This window comes from Lipophrys pholis (genome assembly GCF_963383615.2).
Source record: "Lipophrys pholis genome assembly, chromosome: 8".
Classification (NCBI taxonomy): Eukaryota; Metazoa; Chordata; class Actinopteri; order Blenniiformes; family Blenniidae; genus Lipophrys; species Lipophrys pholis.
Window position 1 is genome coordinate 15,798,043 of NC_137630.1, and position 20,630 is coordinate 15,818,672.

A 20,630-nucleotide genomic window follows, 5' to 3' on the forward strand; every position below is an offset into this window, starting at 1 on the left:
GACACGATAGAAACATATCACAAAAGACATTGATTACTTCAACTAATCAATAAAAATATATCTGCTTTATTTTTTTCAGTGGCCACACCCCTCTGATGGTCACAGGAAACAATTTGGACGTGGTTCAGGAGCCCAGGATTCGAGTGAAATATGCCGGCCGAGAGTCTGTCAATGTAAGAAACACCATCCAATTAAACGAGTTCAGTGTCTGTGCACAAGAAATTCCTAAGCGCAGCTGCTACTCTACATACTCATGTGGAAGAATGTACACACGGTCCAGCTTGACACTAAATGCTGTTATACAAGCAAGCTAAGTGATGTTTTGCCTGAGAAGAAAGTGGTATTTTCCTCACAGCCCCTCCAGCTCTATATGCTTCTCTGACTTCTGCTTGAACCCACCTCTTTCAGCCAATGAGCGTGTGCGTAATACAGCTTACACTGAGAGTGAGCTGCAACTTGCATTTAATGAAGAGTTTACTCTAAATTTTCCTCACATCCCCAAATCCCAAGTCTGCATTTTACTTACACAAGTCCCCTGACTGCTGAACAACATTTTCACTTGTTTGAGGTAAGATGAGATTTCCAAACTAAATGCAAACATTTCTGCACTAATGGAGCCAGCCAGAGGACTGTTGAAGTTGAGGGGGAGTTTTCGGTGGGTCAGTGGGGAGATTGTTGGAGGTGTGCATGATCGGGGGCAAGGAGACTCCTAATGGCTTTCAATGGAAGATTAACTGCATTCAGAAGTCTTTGGTCAGCATAAAGGACCCTTGTATAATCAAAGTCTTGGCTGCAGGAAATCGTTACAAATTACATTTGAGCCCATGTCCTGGGGGTCCTTGTTTAATTAAGAGGATGGGATTTCCTCTCCATGGTCTGGGTGAAGGTGGGGTAGGCAGACAAATGGACTACAGGGGAGTATGAAGGATAAAGAATGAGGAGGATAGAAATTAAATCAAGTATAGAAACTGCAGACTGTCCAGTATTGTTGAATCTAGTTAAACTAACACAACATCTTGGATCTTGGGACTCATTCGGTACAGGCCACACTCGTAATGCATGAGCTCAGATGCACACACACACACACACACACACACACACACACACACACACACACACATGCACATAACAGGATGTTTCTCAAGCTATAGAGACATAGTTACAAGTTTAGGAAAAATCTGGAGAACTGAAGGTTTGCGTAAGAAAAACTAGGACTGAAGGTGAGCAGTAGTGGAACAGAGAGCATGTATATGGATGGGAAGGAGGATTGTGTGACTGTGAAGATGCAGGGAGTGGAGGGAGCAAAGAAACAGGACTTAAACGTACAAAGCAGTGAAAGATGTAAAAGAGACGCAAAGGAGATGGCACAGGTACTGTGCACTGGATGAAGATGAGAAGAGCAAGTGAGGAGGTTCATGGAAGCAAGGAGGGAAGACATGCAGGCGACGGGTGTGAGGAAGGAGGCTACAGGAAACATAGGCTATTGGAAGAAGATGATCCACTGAGGCAAACCCTTACGGCAAAATGCCTAAAGAAGACATGTCTTCACAGGAGCATGGAAAATTGAGAATCATGTGGGAGGGCACATACTAGAATCAAACTCACACTTTGCACTGACTATACATATATTCATTCACCTAAATGTAATGCATCATTTATAGAATTACAGGCTACTATACATTCATGCAAACACATGCAAAAAACCATCGTCATAGGAAATATCTCACGTGCGGAATTATAACACAGATTTGTCACAACATGCCTCTCTGCCTTTACAACTTCCTATCCCTGACAGTAGTAGTCTAAAATTGGCCTTAAGTGTCTGCCTTGCTCAGCGAATGTTTCTCTAACAAAAGTCATAGCTCTGCCCCGGGGATTTTGTGTTGCAGTGTTTCCCCGTGCAAGAGCACGGTTTCCCTAAAAGACCTCAGTGCGTTATAAATGCAGTAATTACAAGTAAAAGACATATCTGCTCAGCTTTATGTTTAGAGAAGAGAAGGGGAAAAGTGATGAATGAGAGAACGAGAGGCTTGGTGAAATAGGATTTGACTTGTATGTGGGTGCCGTGTCTTCTGATTTTTCAGCTTCTCAAGCTTTGAAAGAGAACTGTCTCTTCCCAGCCAGCCTGGTTTTATACTCTTTACCGAGAGCCTGGCAAAAAAAGACTCTTTCCATCTTGATTGTCGTGACAGTCGCAAAGAATGAATTTCCATTAAATGCTAAAGTTACAATTACCCATCCTTCATCTTACCCTTGCCCCCTCTGTCCCTTCCCTTTTTTGTCGAGAGGAAGGCAAATAGCACAGCAGCCTATAGCAATAAGAACTGCTGTCTATCAGCGAGGCTTCAAATGATCACCTGTCTCCCAATAAATTGCTTCTTTTCTCTCCCTCCCTTGTGTCACCTGCATAGATTTGCAAAGAAACTCGGAAAGAAGAATAATACAGGGGGAAAAAAGACAATTTTCTTTTTGAAATGCTCTGTATCTGTCACCGGATTCACAATTGAAACATTTATCATGATCTTGATTAAAGCTAAATGGGTTCTTTTCCATCTCTGGAACATTTCCCTGTCCCAGAAAAGGCTCTACCACATTTGCCACACTTAAGATGCCCGGCCTGAGTGTCAGGCTCAGCACATCAGATGCCGCTGATTTGCAGCTGCTGCTCCTGATCTCATAAAGTGTTCAGAATGAGTGTACCTATCACTTAAAGCAATCATGCTCTCTGATCAAAAGAGAACGGTGCTTATCACTGCAACAAACAATGACAATGGAGACTTTGAACTTGAGAAGTTTTGCATTCTTCGCTCCATAAATGTGTCTTGTCTCAATGCGACGGCAGTTTCATTGATTGGTCACGAAATGCTGTGTTCTCAATCTGATGCACAGTTCTTCTAACACATATCCACATTAATGCTTTTTATAGAAGCTTTTGATTCCTCATGACTGTATACAGCAGATTAATGTTTTTGCTCTATAGAGCAAGGATTACATACAGCCTAATTTGAATATGGTCAGTATTTTCTCCCTATGATTGGTTGCAACTAAAAATCCAACAAATAATATTGACCTTTTTTTTTTTTTTTTTTTTAATTCACCTTCAAAATCTGAAATCCCCTTTGCTATGGTGTTTGTTTTCAGGCTCATCCTGGAAAAAACCCACCAAAATAACTGGCATCTCTGAAGACTCCAGAGTTCTATGGGCAACATGCATTTAGTCATAAAATTACCCAAATTTACAGATATACTGATTCTACTTTGCTACCAATAAGAGAGCTACCGTTCGTGTCTTGTCTTCTCACTAATTAAATCCAGTTGAAATGTTAAAGTTTATTAGCGGTTTTCTTTCATTTTTAGACTTCATAATGTGCGCCGATTTTGACACCCTTACTTTAGAGTGCCCGGAGTGATTGTGAAGGATTCCACCCGGGCTGAAGTAGAAGGTCTACGAGAAGGTAATGAGAGCAGATGTTGTAGTTTAGTAGGCAGTGACAGTGACCAAAAGACAGGGTGAACTGGAGATGGCAGAGCTGTGGATGGTGAAGCTTTCACTGGGAATGAGCTGAAGGATTAAAAATAAGTACATTACAGTGACAGCTCATGTTGGACAGTATGGTGGTAAAGTGAGAGAGATGGTTTGGTCATGTACGGAGGCAGAGATGATAGTGATGTAGAGAAAAGGATGCTGACGATGGTGCTGCCAGGACAAGAAGAGGAAGCCCATTGAGGAGGTTCATGGAGGCAGTGTGAGGAAGAAATATATAGGAGCAGAGGGCTTTGGAAGAAGATGATCTGCTCTGACAAGACCTAACAGGGAAAATGTCAAAAGAAGAACTTGTCTCAGAGAAAAGCTGAAGTACAGGCTCGAGCTCCACACCGGCTTGAATGGATGGATCAGTGGTGAAGTTAGACTTGCTGCCAGTTTTAACAGTTGGTTGTAACTGCAGGCAGAAAAGAAAATAGACTCGGTGTAGGAGTAACCAAGTATAGGAGCAACCGAAAAGCCAGTGGCTCGCAATCAAATGTTAGCCGCCAGATGACCTTTGACTCTATGAACTCCTCACTTTTTTTTTTCCTACACACATTTCCACCAACACCTTATCTTCTCTCGTGCTCACTCTCTCCGTCACTCTCTCACCACTACCCTGGCCAAAGACCTTTGAATGATTGAGTGGGCTGTAGCCGCACAGTAGATCATGGTAATGTATTCAGCCAGAGGGGTTGGAGTGTTACTGCCTTAAAACACCTCGGCTCTATCCAACGATGAAGAAAAAAGACAGATGAGGCCAACATTCCAATTATTTTCTCTTTCTGTTGACCTCAATTCACTTTATCAATGCTCTGCAATGTCTAGCTTCTTTCACCACATGGCCTCAAGGAATGGATGTACTATTGTACACTTTCTATTTGGCAATATACATATTTTCAGATGGTAGAGATAGCGAAAAATACATTATGTTGTATGGAATATGCACAGCGGAATGCAATAACAATATATTGTGAGATTTTCAATGATGTAGTTGCACCCGCGGAAAATAACTTAATTCCATAGAATATTTGAGGAATCAAGTAATCTTTATTAATCCCTCTGTTCTGTAAACAAAATGCACCACAGACACACACACAAAATGTTCTCACATTTGAGCTGTAAGGCAAAAGTCATGCAGAAGTGTTGTGTTTTGAAATACTAATAAGAGGTGCCCCCATTTTCTTTATCAAATCCTACTATGCCCCATTTACCCATCACTATTTTCACACTCGGCGCTTTGGATTTACACACACGGCCACATAGGCTGGAAAAACATCCTATCCTGACAGGATTCAGCGAAAGAGAGGATTTATTAAAAGGGGGATAGAAAGTAAGGACATTGCAGAGGAAAAAAAAAATCTGCACAGTGTCCATCTCTGGCTGAGCAGATGGTAGTCGGAGCTTTAGTTGACTTGCAAATGCTTCGCTGTTTCAATGTGACAGTCACGAGGATACCGCCGAAGCATCTGGGCCTGTCTTTGTAACATGACACCCTGCCAACACTAAGAAAGCAGCCCATATCAAACTTAAGCTGAACTCTCTCCTCTAATAAACCTTTAATACCCATATACTGATTAAAGAAACATGCTGTTTGCTTACTTTATTTGTACTGCTTGAGTGTCTCGCACTGTGTGACGCTCCGGATCTTCAACTCTGACACTAGATAGCAAGAGCAAACAGGACAGACACACTAAAATCACTATATGCCGTTCCACAAGTCATTCTATGAAATCCAAGCAATTGGCTCGGCAACAGCCCATCACATTTGTGAGATACAAATAACCACACACTCATAAATACATTAATTTAGAGACAATCTAGACTCCACTTTAACAAAAAGCATGGAAACAAGGGGACAGAGACAAAAGGTTCCCTCACACACATAAAACATGCAAATGTCAGGAGGAAGTCCTCTCACGCACAGGTATGTGATATGTTCTCGCTGTTAGGTGAGAGTATTTATCACTAACATCACCATGCTAACACCAGTGCCTCCTTTTATCTACAGATGTCCCAAATCAAGAGCGTATGATTCCAGGCATGCAGTATGTTGTCGTCTTTATAATAGTGCCAATGAATTACAACCTGTTAGTTCACCAGCACAGTTCAGAATCACCCTCTGGCCAGATTGGTATATTTTTACCTAGTTGTGTTTTTGGGACCTATTTAGTGGTTTTCAAATTGTCATTTTACCACAAGGGACCCTGGGTAAAACAGCAAAGCCATGCTTTGAATGAGGATTGACCCCTTGCCTCTGGTATTCCTCTCTGGGACCAAAGTTGTGGGGTCATTGCAGGCTGGAGCCAATCCCAGCTGACATGACTCCAAAGTAAGGCAAAACCTGGACAGGTTGCTAATAGAGCATAGAGAGAGAGAGAGAGAGAGAGAGAGAGAGAGAGAGAGAGAGAGAGAGAGAGAGAGAGAGAGAGAGGGGGGGGGGGGGGGGGGGGGGGACTGACTGTTGTTTCCATCCACTGTGCTCTGCCAAATCAAATGAAATAATTTAAAATATGATTTTAAAAAAAGTGCAACTAATTACAACTCACAAAGATTTTGTAATTAACTGATTAAAAATGTAATTGATGACTCTAATTATTTCGTATCTATTGGCCTCAGGGAAGAAGTCAGAATCATAGTCAACAAACCACTGAGATTCTGAAATGAAGCACATATGTTAATCACAGCTGGAGTCAATTAGGTGCAAGACAAAGAGTACTGTTATGTTTGAACAAACCTTAAAGCACAAATTTATTAACGTCCTTCAGTGATGTGTACAATATAAGCTTTTGATTTACTTCACAGGACACAAAAAGTAATTTATTGTCATTCATGGTTCTACAAATCAGTGAGTGTGTTCAAATGAGTGGCTGTAAACAATGTGTGGCCTTTTCAGTCGTTAATGTGATTTCACAGAACCTGAACTTGGTGAAAGTATGTAGGATCTTGAAGTCTTTTTATATACGGGCATATATTCTCACTCTCATCGTGTGTGCTGCTGCTGTAGCTTGTAATGCAGAAAACTCCAATAGAAAAGTGTCAAGACCAGGGATACTGCTCCAAAGCTTTCAGAGCTCGTACAGTGGTTACAGTCTGGTGAGCTGTATATGTTGCTGAGACAGTTGTAATGTTTAAATCATGTTCCTTTCACTTGTAAGCCTTGATTTCTTTGTGAGAAGTAGGCCATGGATGGAGCTGAACTTTGCAGGGAGGTGATGCTACTATTTATCATTCATCATATCTTCCACTGTATGTCAAAAACCCGGCGGATGATCTCATATAGGTGTAACACATTATCGTTTGGTTAAGATTCAGACATCTACATGGTGAAAACACTCTCCAGTCCACATCCAAGAGTAAGTAAAGCTGCCCGTCACTCTGTCCGCCTTTTCAATCACACTCCCGCGACTCGCTTTTGCGCCATGCTGGCGAAATCCAATTGGTGTAGGCTACACAGAATGAGTTTGCATCGATCTGCCTGGCTTTCTCTGGAGTAGCAGACAACAGGTAGGAGGCGTGGTGCTCGCTAGCGTTCACCACCTTTGATGATATTTACCTCTAATTAAGTTTCTTCCCCCGAGAGAGAGCTGGGAGGGAGTGAAAGGAGATAAAAACCTTTCTGAGCAAAGTGCTGTGCAGCAATCAATCCTCTCTACCCTTCCCTCCGGAGCTCAGCCAGGGAGGATGGATGGAAGTCAGCTCTCTCATCTGGGCAAACTGGAGAGAAGTAATAAAAGAGCCAGAGCTCAGCATCTACCTGAGGAGACAGAAGAGCAATGCCTCCATCCTTTGTGGTTGTTGTCCTCCAGTGTTTTTCAGTGAGGCAATAACAGCAATTTATTTTCAATTTTATAGCAGCTTCCTCGCAAATAAAGATGGATGTAATGACAGAAAATAAATCCTTTTCTCTGAGAGGTATTTGGATTTTATGTGCCAATTATTAGGCCGGTGAGTTTACTGCAGGCCTCATGTGGTTATCAATGTGTTTCAGTTAAGACTGCTTAGGTTATATCAGAAGAGTTTGCAGTGGATCCGCTTGAAATCTTATTCTATAGCCAGAAAAGAAAGGGGAAAAAAAACCTTAGCTGTGCAATCTGTCTAACTTTATCCTGGATGACTGAAGAACATTTCTTGTTTCATTTCAAGGCACTCAGGCTATCAGGGCATGATGTGTAGAATGCTTGGGTGCAACACATCTCCAGCTAAATCACAAGAAAAAAGTGGAAATTCTCCCTAACATTTTTCTCTTGTGTGTGCTCATTCTCCCCAGGTGTGTAAAGTACTCAACACCACCAGCATGAGTTGCTTTGCTCCTTCACTGATGGCAGAATACAATCCAGGGTTGGACACAGTAAAGCATGCGGACGAGTTTGGGTTCATCTTCAACAACGTACAGGCGCTGCTGGTCTACAACAACACCAACCTCCTCTACTACCCAAACCCTTACTTCGAGCCTCTCAGCACCACTGGCGTCCTGGAGCAGAAACCGGGCTCACCCATCATCCTCAAGGTATTCTAACACAGAAGCATGTACTGATTGAACCCTAGCACACTAACAGGCTCGTCACGGAGTCCTTGGACAAGCCTTTGTCTCCGCTCTTTGCTCAATCATCTCTCCACATTAGCATCAGTTAATTGGTGCAATGTTTTTCTTTCATTATCGGGGCAAAAGAGGCCCCGCAAATGGTAGACGTTGAAATCATTGAGGGATATATTTTATTCTTTTGTCCTGATTACCAGCTGTTCCCACTTACTGCCGCTGTGAAATATATCAGCGCGTTTGATCTCAGTATGGCATCATATTTGGTGGCAGGTGTGCCCAAACCCCAGGATCTAATTGGCAACATATTTAGGTCACATATTGGCTTTGTGCGTGTTTTCAGAAAAGTGTCAGAATTTCTTTGTTTCTATGTGTTTGAGTGTCTGTGTTTATCTGCTAATTCCACACCCCCTCTGTTCTCTGCTGTGTGCCCACAGGGCAGAAACCTGGTTCCCCCAGCATCAGGAGGGGTGAAGCTTAACTACACGGTACTGATAGGAGAGACTCCCTGCTCCGTCACTGTGTCTGAGAGCCAGCTGCTGTGTGAGCCACCCAACCTTACCGGACAATACAAAGTCATGGTCAGTACTCCTCTCGTGTCTAGCATCCAAACTTTTTCACACACTCACATTTCAATTACCCCCAATATTTGTAATTCTTTTTTTCCATTTATAATAGTTAGTCTCTAAAATCTATTGTTGGTGCTCTCGTCATTGTTCATTCTGTCGAAGAAATGGGGTCAAAAAGGGAGCAGCATAAGCGCGGTAGTGCTCTCAAAAGGTTCAACCAGTGTTCACTGCAATTATTTTTAGTTGCCTGTTTGTTTATTGGGTGAAAGACCGGGACAATTTATTCCCTCTCGATGTCAGCAGCCACTCAGTGTCAGCTTTAGCACAAGGCTGGGATTTGTCAATTAGGAACCAGTTGTCCTGTGATTTCCATCTGATCCTTCAATCCACCCATACAATTATATTCTGTACTTGCTTAATACAAGTTCGGGTTGCAGGGAACTGGACCACTCCATCACACAGCGACACAGAATCAGTCACACATATACACCTATCTGCATATTCATCAGAGTCACAGTTAAGAGTTAATTGGTGAGAATAATACAGAAGTTTGATCTCTCTGGCTTTTGTTAGTTTTTATGTAACCGCTGGTTGAGTATGATGACACACCTAACATTTTCTCAAAACAAAATAAGAGATTAGTACACATGTAAGTAATAGTGTTTGTCAGGAATACTGAGTTAGTTGAGCATAAAGTGATCAAGTTTAGGTGATTTCCGGACTACGCCACAGTTAACACTCACTTGTACGCAAAATAGAGACAGACGCTCTCTTATAATCACTTCCTGGCTATAAATAGTAGCATTAGAACATGGTTGATTAAAGATTAATCGTGATGTTACGTCTCTTGGCAGGTTCAAGTGGGTGGGCTCCATGTCTCTCCGGGTGCAGTGCACATTATGTCTGACAGCCTGCTGACCCTTCCAGCCATTGTCAGCATCGCAGCAGGTGGAGGTCTCCTCCTCATCATCGTCATCCTCGTCCTGATTGCCTACAAGCGAAAGTCTCGCGAAAACGACCTCACCCTCAAGCGCTTGCAGATGCAAATGGACAACCTTGAGTCTCGAGTGGCCCTAGAGTGCAAAGAAGGTTAGTAATGTAGAGTCCTCACACAAGCCAAGGGCAGCACCGTGTAGCTGCCTTCTGCTAAATTGCGTACCGTAGAGTGAAGGTGATTATGGGTCCACTTTGAAATATGTGTTTAGAGCCAGTAATTTTCAACTCTGTCCCATCACTCAAGTAACTGCATGTAACTCGTGAATGCATTTCACTTAAACAGACTGTAATCACATAACAAGCATATGTGCATATAGTACAGTAAGTAAATTACTGGTGGTCTGGGTGCTGCAAATGATGCAGAAGGAATTTCTACAAATCTGGTTCGGCGAGTCATCTCATGTATTCATCACAGCAGATTCAGCCAGTTAGCTGCAATATGACCCTTGTTGTCTTTTCATAAATTCATATAGTTCTTTCTGCTCGCTAGTTTGCATGCTGGGTGCAGGCTTTCACTTGACTGAATGCATAAACACAAAGTTCCTCACTAGAGTAATCCCAATAGACACATTACAATCTAGTCCCATCCCAAATGTCAGGATGATTCTGCATTTATCTTTTTTTTTTTGTTTGTTTGTTTTTCTACCATTGGTAAGTGTATAGATAAGAGAAGTGTGTTTTTCCAGTGGTTGCTAGTGGTGACGAGCAGATATGATACACAGAGGTGTGCGTCTTTCTCCCTTGTGGCCCTGGATAAAGAGCTTTCATGGTAGATAATCTGACCTTTGACCTTTTGCTCAGATTGCGGGCCGCCTATAGCCTCCGCATCCAGTTACCACTTCAAACCACAGACATGTCTTCATCCCATGATTCGGATCCACGGCAGTGCTGTCAAATAAAAAAAAGAAAATGCTTCTGATTGGCTCTTGATGTCATCATCGTGGTCATTACAGCCAATCACTGAGACGTAGAGAGCTGGTTTGTGTTTGACAGTGTTGGAGGGATTTCATCAGCCATAGAGGACCCTATTATTTATCCCCTTCAGCCAGCCGTAATGTCTCTCCCAGCGTTATTATGCAGTAAAAAAAAAATATAATTCTATTGCAGGGAAGAATGGTTAAATGACAGACAGATACAGACAGGCAGGGGCAAACAGTTTGAATTGGCAAACCTTGGGAATCACACAGGCAGCCTTGGGAAAAGAGAAGATTAATGTTTTAACCATTAGCAGTGGCCTGGAGAGTCCTGCCCCGCGGGGTGGATTTGGATGGGTACCTGGGTTTCTCCTTATGAGTATACACACTGCGAGATGGTGTGCTGGTGTGTAAACCCTTCCCTCGCAGAGGGATGTTAGGCCAGGAGGTGAGGGTTAAGGCTGGTTTGAGATGGCGGGGTTTTGAGGTGGGTGTTAGAGGACTGCTGCTGCTCCTGTGATAGGCTGCAGACGGGAAGCCTTCCCAAGGGCGTCAAAGCAGAGCAACGGAGCCGTGGGCCTGAACGAGAGTCAGTCTGGATGGAGCCAATTAACTAGTGCTCACCTGCAGCCTCACACTGAGATGACACACTCTTTGGGGCCTTTGCTACAGCGAATTTACTGGCCGGTAGATAAAAATGCGTGAGAAAAGTAGGATTGTGTGTGTGTGTGTGTGTGTGTGTGTGTGTGTGTGTGTGTGTGTGTGTGTGTGTGTGTGTGTGTGTGTGTGTGTGTGTGTGTGTGTGTGTGTGTGTGTGTGTGTGTGTGTGTGTGTGTGTGTGTGTGTGTGTGTGTGTGTGTGTGTGTGTGTGTGTGTGTGTGTGTGTGTGTGTGTGTGTTTGAGACTGAGACTGAGACTGAGACTGAGACTGGGTGAGAAAGAGAGAGAGAGAGCCCTGATTTCTCAGAGAGAGATGTGAAAAATTGAGTTTTTCTGACATGAGGACTATCTTGAGCTTTCTGTCATCTTCATCATGACGGCAGTAAACACCAGGAAGATAAGAAAGATTCACATATTTGGTCCTCGGGGATTATGAAATGGTTTTATTCTATGATGCATTTCTCAAGTACTCCCTCCCACTGGTCTTTCCCCCTCCGTCTCCCTCCTCTCTCCAGCCTTTGCAGAGTTGCAGACAGACATCAATGAGCTGACAAGTGACCTCGACAGAGCTGGCATCCCCCACTTGGACTACAGGACGTATGCCATGAGGGTTCTTTTCCCGGGCATTGAGGATCATCCTGTCCTCAGAGAACTGGAGGTAACTGAATACAAGCAAGAAAGACATTATTGGAAAGAAGACACACATAAGCACTATGTGCATTAGAAAAGGGCAACAGAAAGTCATATTGAGGTTAAAAAGAAAAACAGGGAGATAGTGAGAATCCCAAAGATTGTGTCCTCCCTCACCGCTCCGTCTGTAGGTTCATTTCTATAAGCAGAAAATTACACCCAGGAATAGGATGCCAATGTGTCACTTATCCTTTCTACACACTGGTGTCTCACACACACATATATACATAGGCAATTTTCCTGGGCAGCGTACAAACACACACACACACACACACACACACACTCGCAGTATACAGCTCACATGCAAGATCCCTCATGGAAAACAGGGTCCAGGCACATGGCTATTTCATTCACCAGTGGTTGCACTATGAGAGGTAATGAAGTGAGTAATTCCCAATCCTCGGAAAGGACTGTGGGTTCCTCCACTCAGGAGAAAAACTGACTGGTTAACACTTTTTGCTTCTCTTCATGGGATGGGAGTAGCGCTGTGGAATGAGTTTATTTTATGTGGAACAGAGAGAGTGGGATCCGATGGATGAAACTGTCAGGGATAAAGAGATTCATGGCGATAAAGGAAAACCTTTGTATTTGTAGATTGTGTGTGGCAGTGTGAGGGGGGATGCGACTGGTTCACCGGGTGGGGCTGCCTAACGGGTTGGATGAGTCGGGGGTGTCAGGAGCGACACGGACACACACAAAATGTATTTATTATCAAAGGTACCACAGTTGTCTCAGTGTTTGAAGTATGCTCGTTTATCAAGAGGAAAGCTTCTTTCCAAAAGAATCAAAGTATCTACAAATGAGGAAACATTAATTTAAAGTGTGTGGAAAAGAATTTATCAGGCATGAGAAAAAAAATTGCAAATTGATTGACAAAACACTGGTATTTCTTTTTAATTATCAGGGTGCAACTGATATTCTTTTTTATTAACATACTTGGAGATTTAAGTGAGCGTAATATAATAAAGGTAATGAATACAAATATTATTCTATAAACAAGCCTGCAGTCTAAAACAATGAATGTGAGTCGGTCAACTTTGAATGATAAAGGGAACTCTGCCAATTGTGCATATCTGGTATCAAGGTGTTTTTGCTCAGGATTGACAATATCATGTCAAATTATCATCTTCTAATTTAGGGAGAGAAAGTCGAGCAGTGCAACGCATCACAGCAGGAGTTTAGAGTCTAATGTGTGAATCTCATATTATTCAATTCAATATTAAATGTGTGAGAGTTAGCAGCCCTGATGCTGATGTATTTTCATTACAAAAATAAATGACTGCAGTATTTTCTTTTCAGTTTTGTGTTTTTATGTTTGCTAAATCTTACACTGTGAACAAATCAGATATAGCAGCTGCTTTAATGAAAGTGTGCAGTTTGCACTACCATCCAGGACCCAATGCGACCGTATTGCACATTCTGGTGGTTGGGTTTTGGAACACGGGCTGTAGGTTGGACACCACGGAGATAAGTTGACCGCAAGAGGTCAAAAGAAATGTTGTTTTACTTCTCAGTACAGTAATGTTCAGAAGGCTTCACGGTGTGATACTGGGAGTTTTCAGAACGACGGTTCAACAGTGAACTCAAACACAGTGTGTTTTGCTACATGGATTGTCTTACACTGAAAAGTATTTTTGACATTTTACTTGAAAGTGAAATGCTGGCTAACTCCGAGTACAGTGCCTTTTAACAGACCACCGGTCAATAATTGATTAGAATCTTCTCAATTACTCATCGTGATTGGGAACTTCTTTCTGCCTGGAGTGAAACATGAGTGAGGGCTGTTGGAAAAATCTTTATTCTGTGTGAGACAAGGTCACAACAAAAGTAGAGGAGTAGCAAATCTTTCGGATAAACAGCTCAGTATATTGTTATTCAAGTTATTACCAGACAGTTTAGTGTTGAAGTCTCATTAGCAGTAACATGCTCACTGTTCCTCCTCTCTCTTCGGTCCAGGTGTCAGGTAATGGCCAGCAGAACGTGGAAAAGGCCCTGAAGCTGTTTGGGCAGCTCATCAACAATAAAGTGTTCCTGCTCACCTTCATACGAACACTGGAAATGCAGCGCTCTTTCTCCATGAGGGACCGTGGCAACGTGGCCTCACTTATCATGACTGCCCTGCAGGGGCGACTGGAGTATGCCACTGATGTCCTTAAACACCTGCTGTCGGATCTGATCGACCGCAACCTGGAGAGCAAGAACCACCCCAAACTGCTGCTGCGCAGGTAAAACGCACTCAATGCTGTGGCCGTCGCCTATCTGCTATAGCCAACTGAGGGTAGCGGGGAACTGGAAGTGATCCCAGTTTACTATGGGTGGAGACGTCCTACACCTTGGACAGGTCGACAGTCCATCAGAGAGCAAACAAAGAGACAGATCACCACACACACTCATTCACACCTCGGGGCAATTTCAAGAGTGACCACTTAACCTCACATGTAGGTTTTTTGACTGGCGGTATTAAACCGCATTCATGCACAAGGACAACATGTACACAACTGTACACAGTAAGGTCTCCCACTGGATCGGGGTATTTTCTTGCTGTGTGGCCAGAGCACTCACCTCTACAGCACTGCACAGGTGCTCTATTCAATAAAACAGTTTCGAATGAGATCCTTTTGTCATTAGGTTCCTGGAGGGTATTTATATAGATCCAGCAGACACAGCCCTTATTTAAAAACATGTAAAGGAATATAGGGCTGTAGGAGGATGTTGGAGTATATGGATAGACAGATGAGAATTGATTGGCTGCTGTATGTTCTTCACCATTCATCTTGTGGGTGGATGCATTGGGATTTTCTCGTGTTCCAATGCAGACGCGTTACATGTCTCATTACGAGTGCTATAGTGCATCTGCAGTATGCTGAGATAAATGGCATGCACTATTTACTTCAGCAGAACCATCTGAATTCCCAGCATAATTCCACATCCTCGTCAGCGGCGTGTCTCTCCAACTGCTCCTTCCTAATGCCAATGTCAGTCTCACTTATCCTCCAGGCTCATGCTCCTTATAAAACATTCAAAAGTAGCGCAGCTTAACTTTTTTATCTTTTTTTTTCTTCCTTTTCTGTGTATCCAGTGTACATTGTTTTCCCATGGAGTTTGGATGATGTGGTAAAACTTTAAACACCTACTTAGTCCTCACTCAAGTGCCCTTTTTTGGTCACACTATAGCTGTAAGAGATGTGGCACACGTGCTAAGCACAGTCTTTCCTGAGAGCCTGACTGCTGCGTCGTGCATGAATTTCATTATGTTTACAAGACTAATAAGCTGAGACAGTGAGAGCTGGCAGCTGTTATACTTTCAGACAACACCTTCATTCTGATGTTAATGCCCTCTTAGTGTCTCTGTTTGAAAAACCCACATTAATAGTCAGAGTAAATAAGTGCCAGACAGAACTGACCAGGCATATAGAGAGTGGAGTGGGCTGGAGCAAGACAAGCAAATGAACCTGGATTAAGCTGTTATTTCACATGACAGCAGGGCCCCACGTTACCTCTAAATTTTCATTATCCACTCCTATTAGGAGCACAGTAGTACGTAATCCTCAGGCCCTGCCGTTAGAGCCTGGAGGACTGAATGTCCTATAGTTTTTACATGTCACTTTCCATTTTCTAAAGAATTTAAGGGATTATCGATTTGACATGGATCTTTGGTGTTGTTGTCTTCCTCATTGCCTATTTAGAGAAAAGCCGCCATTAAAACCAAGCCAGCTGACTCACACACGCACACACATACGACCACATCTGTGATGATTGTCAAATTGAACATGTCTCTAAGCAGTAATTGTGTTTGTGCAGTGCATAGAGAGAAGATGTTGGCCTGAGATTTGTTGCTACTTTCCAATTCAGTTGTCTTTTCTATCAGCTTTTTTCCCCCCAATCAGTTCTTCCTTCAAACGGGATCGTGAAATGATTCTTGTTTTGTTTCCAGCTTTTTTTTTTTTTCTTAGCTATAATAAATTAGCATTTATAAAAAAAAGGATCCTTGCTCTTTTATACAACTTCTGAATGTGTGGTGTCTGTCTGCAAGTGTTATTCTGTGTCATTGGAGCTGTCAATGATTTTATTGCATTGACAGTAGTAGCAAAAACACTTAATGTTGCTCCAAATGAAATATATGTGAGCACCCAGTGCTTGGACAGGTTTATATGGCACTATAGGTGAGCAACCATCTCACAGAAAGGACCTCCAGGATCAACCAGCACACTTCCTTTTCTCATATATATTTCAGTGGGTTGAAAGTGCAACCCAAGACATGGTTCAGTTGTAGCAAAGTGCTGTCTCTGCTCAGCTGTCATTGAATACTTTTCTCTGGATGGGAACATGTCCACAAGCGAGTCCGCTCGACCTTTAAAGAGAAAACCGCAATCATGCAAGCGTTACAGCCAAAGATACAGACAGAGTTCCAGCTCCACAGTATTTTTAACATGTTTCCAGTTCCCTGGCAATTGCAATGAAAGTTTTATATGGCTAATCCACGTTGTTTTTGTTTATTAAGGATTATGGTTTATGCTATTTTTTTTTCCCCACTCATTCTTCCGTTTGTAAGCACGAAGATGCAAAAACTAACAGTGTGAGACTACTTTCTAAGCTCCCCAGCCTGCCTGTGGCACTCAGCTTCAAACCTTTTTGTTGTTAAGGATGTAAATCTTTTAAAAGGGTTGAAGTCAAATTCATTCTATATTTAAAGGAGAGTAAATTATTTTGTCAAACTTCAAGACACTGTTGTTTCTCGCTAAAACGACAATTCGTGTTTATTCTGGGACCATTTTAAGTATAGTTTTGGTGCAGAAAGTTGAATGTGAGTTTTATAGTCTATCACATTGATAACGCCAACAAAAGCAACCATTTGTTTGGTTTGGAGAGCTCTGAATCAACAATGGCATCTGCAATATAGATATAACATAATAGGTCATCAGAAATGGCAGTCATTGGCAAGCCAGGAAAATGTTGGCTTCATTGTTGATTTTAGTCCATTTCACAAAACGGAATCTTCCCTTCTGGGCGATTCCTTTAAGGCTTTGCAGTGAGTAGCACAGTCTTCACAAACAATCGTCAATCAGTGTCGTTAAAATGTCAAACAACATATTAAAGGCATGAAAGAAATATAATACGACAACATAGGGAAATGAATAGGCAACAATAAAAAGCGGCAAGTTAGTAATTTTAAATGGGTTACATCTGATTTAAGCACCGTGTTCACAGACAAAATGACGGACTAATGATCGGTTCATATCAGAGGTAAATTAGATGATCTTCCTGAGTTCATCAGGGATAATGTGGCTGATAAAACGGCCTGTACCGGACTGATATCACCGTTTGTTTGCACTGCCATCCCTTTCTCCCAGAGATGTTAAGCCACTCTCCTGAACTCCAATGTTCATAGAATATGAATTTAAAGGCTGTTCAGGCCGTGTTTTTCTTTCACGAACAGCCCATCGCATCAGCCTGTGAAAGAAATTTTTTAAACTGCTTTAAATAAATGACTGATAAAAGCCACAGATATTAAAAGATCTGAGCCTCCTCATTCCTCCATCTGTGTTGGCCCAGTTTGACAATCACTTCTGTATTGACATTAAACTTATCATCTTTGTAGAAGTCATGTTTCATCAGTTTTATTACATGCATATGGGATTTACTTTTGATGTGTTTTTACTGTCAAAACAAATAAAAAAAAAATCTAATAAATGCTAAATGCCCCCTCTAGATTGAAAGAAAAGCCCTTTGTTCTGAGTTGTTGTAGGACCATTGTGGAAATTGTCCCTATGCTATCATGAATATCTCATTCATAATGAAAATTCTTTAATTTCAGGTAATCATACACTGGTGAACGTATAGCGTGGACACAATTCCTGCTCATCAACTATCAAAATATTACATACTGACATGTTTTGAAACCAGACAGTGGACGTATTGCATGTTGGAGATGAAGCGGTTAGTCCGCCTCGCGCAGAAAGGCACTCATATGTTGGTGTAACAGGAGAGGAAGCAGGTGGGATGGAGACGATGATCCCCTGTGGCCTCCTCTGAAGGGAGCACCTGAAACACAAAGAAGAAGTGAGACGTATTCAGATTATTAGTGCCGTAGTGTGTGTTTGTTCTGCAAGTGAGTGTTGTGCAGTGTGTGCAGATTGCATCAGCGCGGCTGTACTCCCACTTCTCTAGCTAAACAAGTCCCTCCTAACTTAATGAGTGTCTTTCTCTGCAATGAGTTTCAGTGAGAAGATAGAGATGCACAAAAGAGAAAGGGAAGGACTGAAAATATGAGCGAGAGGGCCAATGAGGGCAAAACAGATTCAACATCCAAATTTATAGTTAATAAACATACATATTAAGCTGATAAAATTGAAGTCCAAAATGCCTACTGTAGATAGATTCCCTAAATTTAGAATGCGTCACTTTAAAGATGCTGCATGTAAACTTGTTCCCTAATTAACTTTAATGACATGCCTCTCACTATCTCTGCCTCCAAAGTATCTTTTTATGTATTTCTCTCACATATTCGCTGCCTCTAACGTGGGCAGATTATCTCCCGATACTATGTTTTTCCTATTTGAGCATTTAATTGCCGATGTACTATCTGCACTTCATTGGTAATGATGTATTTGATTAACTCATATTGTACAGGCACTACATTCATACAAAGCCATATCGATAGACATGAGTGTAACGCTTTTTTAAGAAATGTCATTGTTAAAAGACAATACATGGTGAGGCTTTTTTTAACCGGTTTGCAGGACGAGTGATAGGTTAGATAAAAATGTACATCTTGATCAGTCAAGTACCGGTGATGATGATGATGTACAGTATATCAGTAAATTGTTCTTCATAGTTTGCAGTCAAAATGTTCATGGCGATCAATTTCCCTGTTGACTAAAAGAGGATTTTAATTTGGTTGGTTATTCTAAAAAGAGAAAACATGTTGAAGAAAGTACAATTTTAGGACGGTGTATTCAGGTTTGACATATTAGAATTAACTTATCATCTTTAGTGTCACCAAATTTAAGTGGAATCATATCGTTGCCAATTATTTGGAAGGAAGTAGGGAAACAGTTAATCTAGGGATTACTACATAGCTTATATCATTGTTTAATATTGTGACGGGTTGGATCTGTTTTGAAGGCCAGAGGGAAATCTGTAAATTTATGCCACGCTATGCAAAACTTGTAACGGTTTCTTATACATTACATACTTCTTTTCATGAGTCCTAGGTTACATTTTACCGTCCATCGTTGCAGGCCAGTGAAAACAGCTTACAGAATGAGCAGCGTCTTCCATTCATGCAGCTGCGATGTAACATTCCCAGTCAGTTCAGTTCCCTGCATCATGTTTTAAGGGTTGCACTCAGGCTCTCCCGAGGCATGTCTTTTAGAGGAAACTCTGGTCTCTTTGGTATTTAGAGATTTCAGACGCCTTCTGGTTTCTTTGTGTTGATAGGAAAAGAGTTTAGCTCACAGAAGCTTTTGTTCTCCTAAAAGCTTTTTGGAAGCAGTATCTAAGCTTTGTGTTTGATTTCCTCACTCCTTGGTGCACCAAGTGGAATTGATGCGGAGCTCTATAATGTTTGGATTGCATTTAGCACCATTAGTGAAATATTCCACACTCATGTGCTCTGCCTCTTCAGGGCTTTTGTCAGCAAGCCCCCCCCCCCCCCAATATTATTCAAACTCTTGTGGTAAACCAACACCACCAAAAAAACATTTTATAAATTAAAATCTATTCTCAATTCTCCCCATCTTCTTAAGTTTGGCCACTGCTGCTCATTTCAGCCAGTTTCTTTCTCTTTTGTCTTCTTTGTAATGTTCTTTTAATGGAATCACAGAACATTGCTTCTATCACCTTGAGACTTTTCAATCTTGTATTATTTTTCTCCTCAGCATTTTTGTAATGAGATTTCCGCCCATGCAGAGCAATAGAGTACAGCATTATTAAGAGAGCCAGTATTGTGTTTTGCATTAGTTTCATTGAAAGACATTCCACTTGCTGCTAATATAGCCCCCCCTGCCTCCACCCAAGCTGCCATTAGGAGACCAACGATGGGGCTCCTCTTAGACACTATGTGGGATAATGAAATCCTGATGTTCATTAATGAAACTCAATTAATAGAAAGAAGGAAGAGGAGGCAGATGAGGAGGAGGAGGACAAGAAGGAACGGAAAAAGAGGAGAACAAAGTGCTTCTCTCCCCATCGACATTCAAGAAGAGAGATATTAACAGGGAGTCAGCACAGCCCCCGCACAAAAGGCTTTATTTGACTTCCTTCATCAAGACTTGCTGAGCTTATTAAAATGCTTAATAGGTTCCATTAACTTCTAACACACTGAAGTCTCGTACAAGCAAGGAAGGGTGCACGGTATGCATTGGAAGGAGGGGGGTACAGAGGAAGAAGGGCAATTACAGAGGGATTTGGGGTATTGTCCCAAAAAATCCACAATATATTTAGGTTTATTCAGCATGAAAATACAGCCTCAGGCTCTCATGGTTCTTTATTATGTTTTCAAACTAAAGCTTTTTTCTGTGCAGTATGGCAGTGTTGAGCTTTTGTGAATATTGTATGTGTGTCTTTCTTTCTTTATGCATGTATACCCTCACCTGTGTATTTGTATGTATGTTGGAATAACAAAGAAGAGACAAGAATAGAGTGTGTGCGTGTGTGGGTGCGTGTGTGCGCCAACAAACACAATACAGCTGCACATGCACAAGAGCGTGCACTTCTACAGCTTGCAGTGTTTT

The 20,630-nt window shown here is 41.9% G+C and overlaps 1 protein-coding gene across 1 annotated transcript in view; it reads left to right on the plus strand.

Moving 5' to 3' along the window:
• plxna2 (plexin A2) overlaps positions 1-20,630 on the plus strand; it is a gene marked incomplete at both ends in the record, with an annotated part of 161,101 nt that overhangs the window by 116,471 nt on the left and 24,000 nt on the right. Inside the window, 6 exons of the mRNA XM_080470056.1 lie at positions 80-173; positions 7,797-8,036; positions 8,504-8,647; positions 9,490-9,724; positions 11,721-11,863; positions 13,852-14,120. Coding sequence (XP_080326182.1) covers positions 80-173; positions 7,797-8,036; positions 8,504-8,647; positions 9,490-9,724; positions 11,721-11,863; positions 13,852-14,120 — 1,125 coding nt within the window. The remainder of the gene's footprint in view (positions 1-79; positions 174-7,796; positions 8,037-8,503; positions 8,648-9,489; positions 9,725-11,720; positions 11,864-13,851; positions 14,121-20,630) is intronic.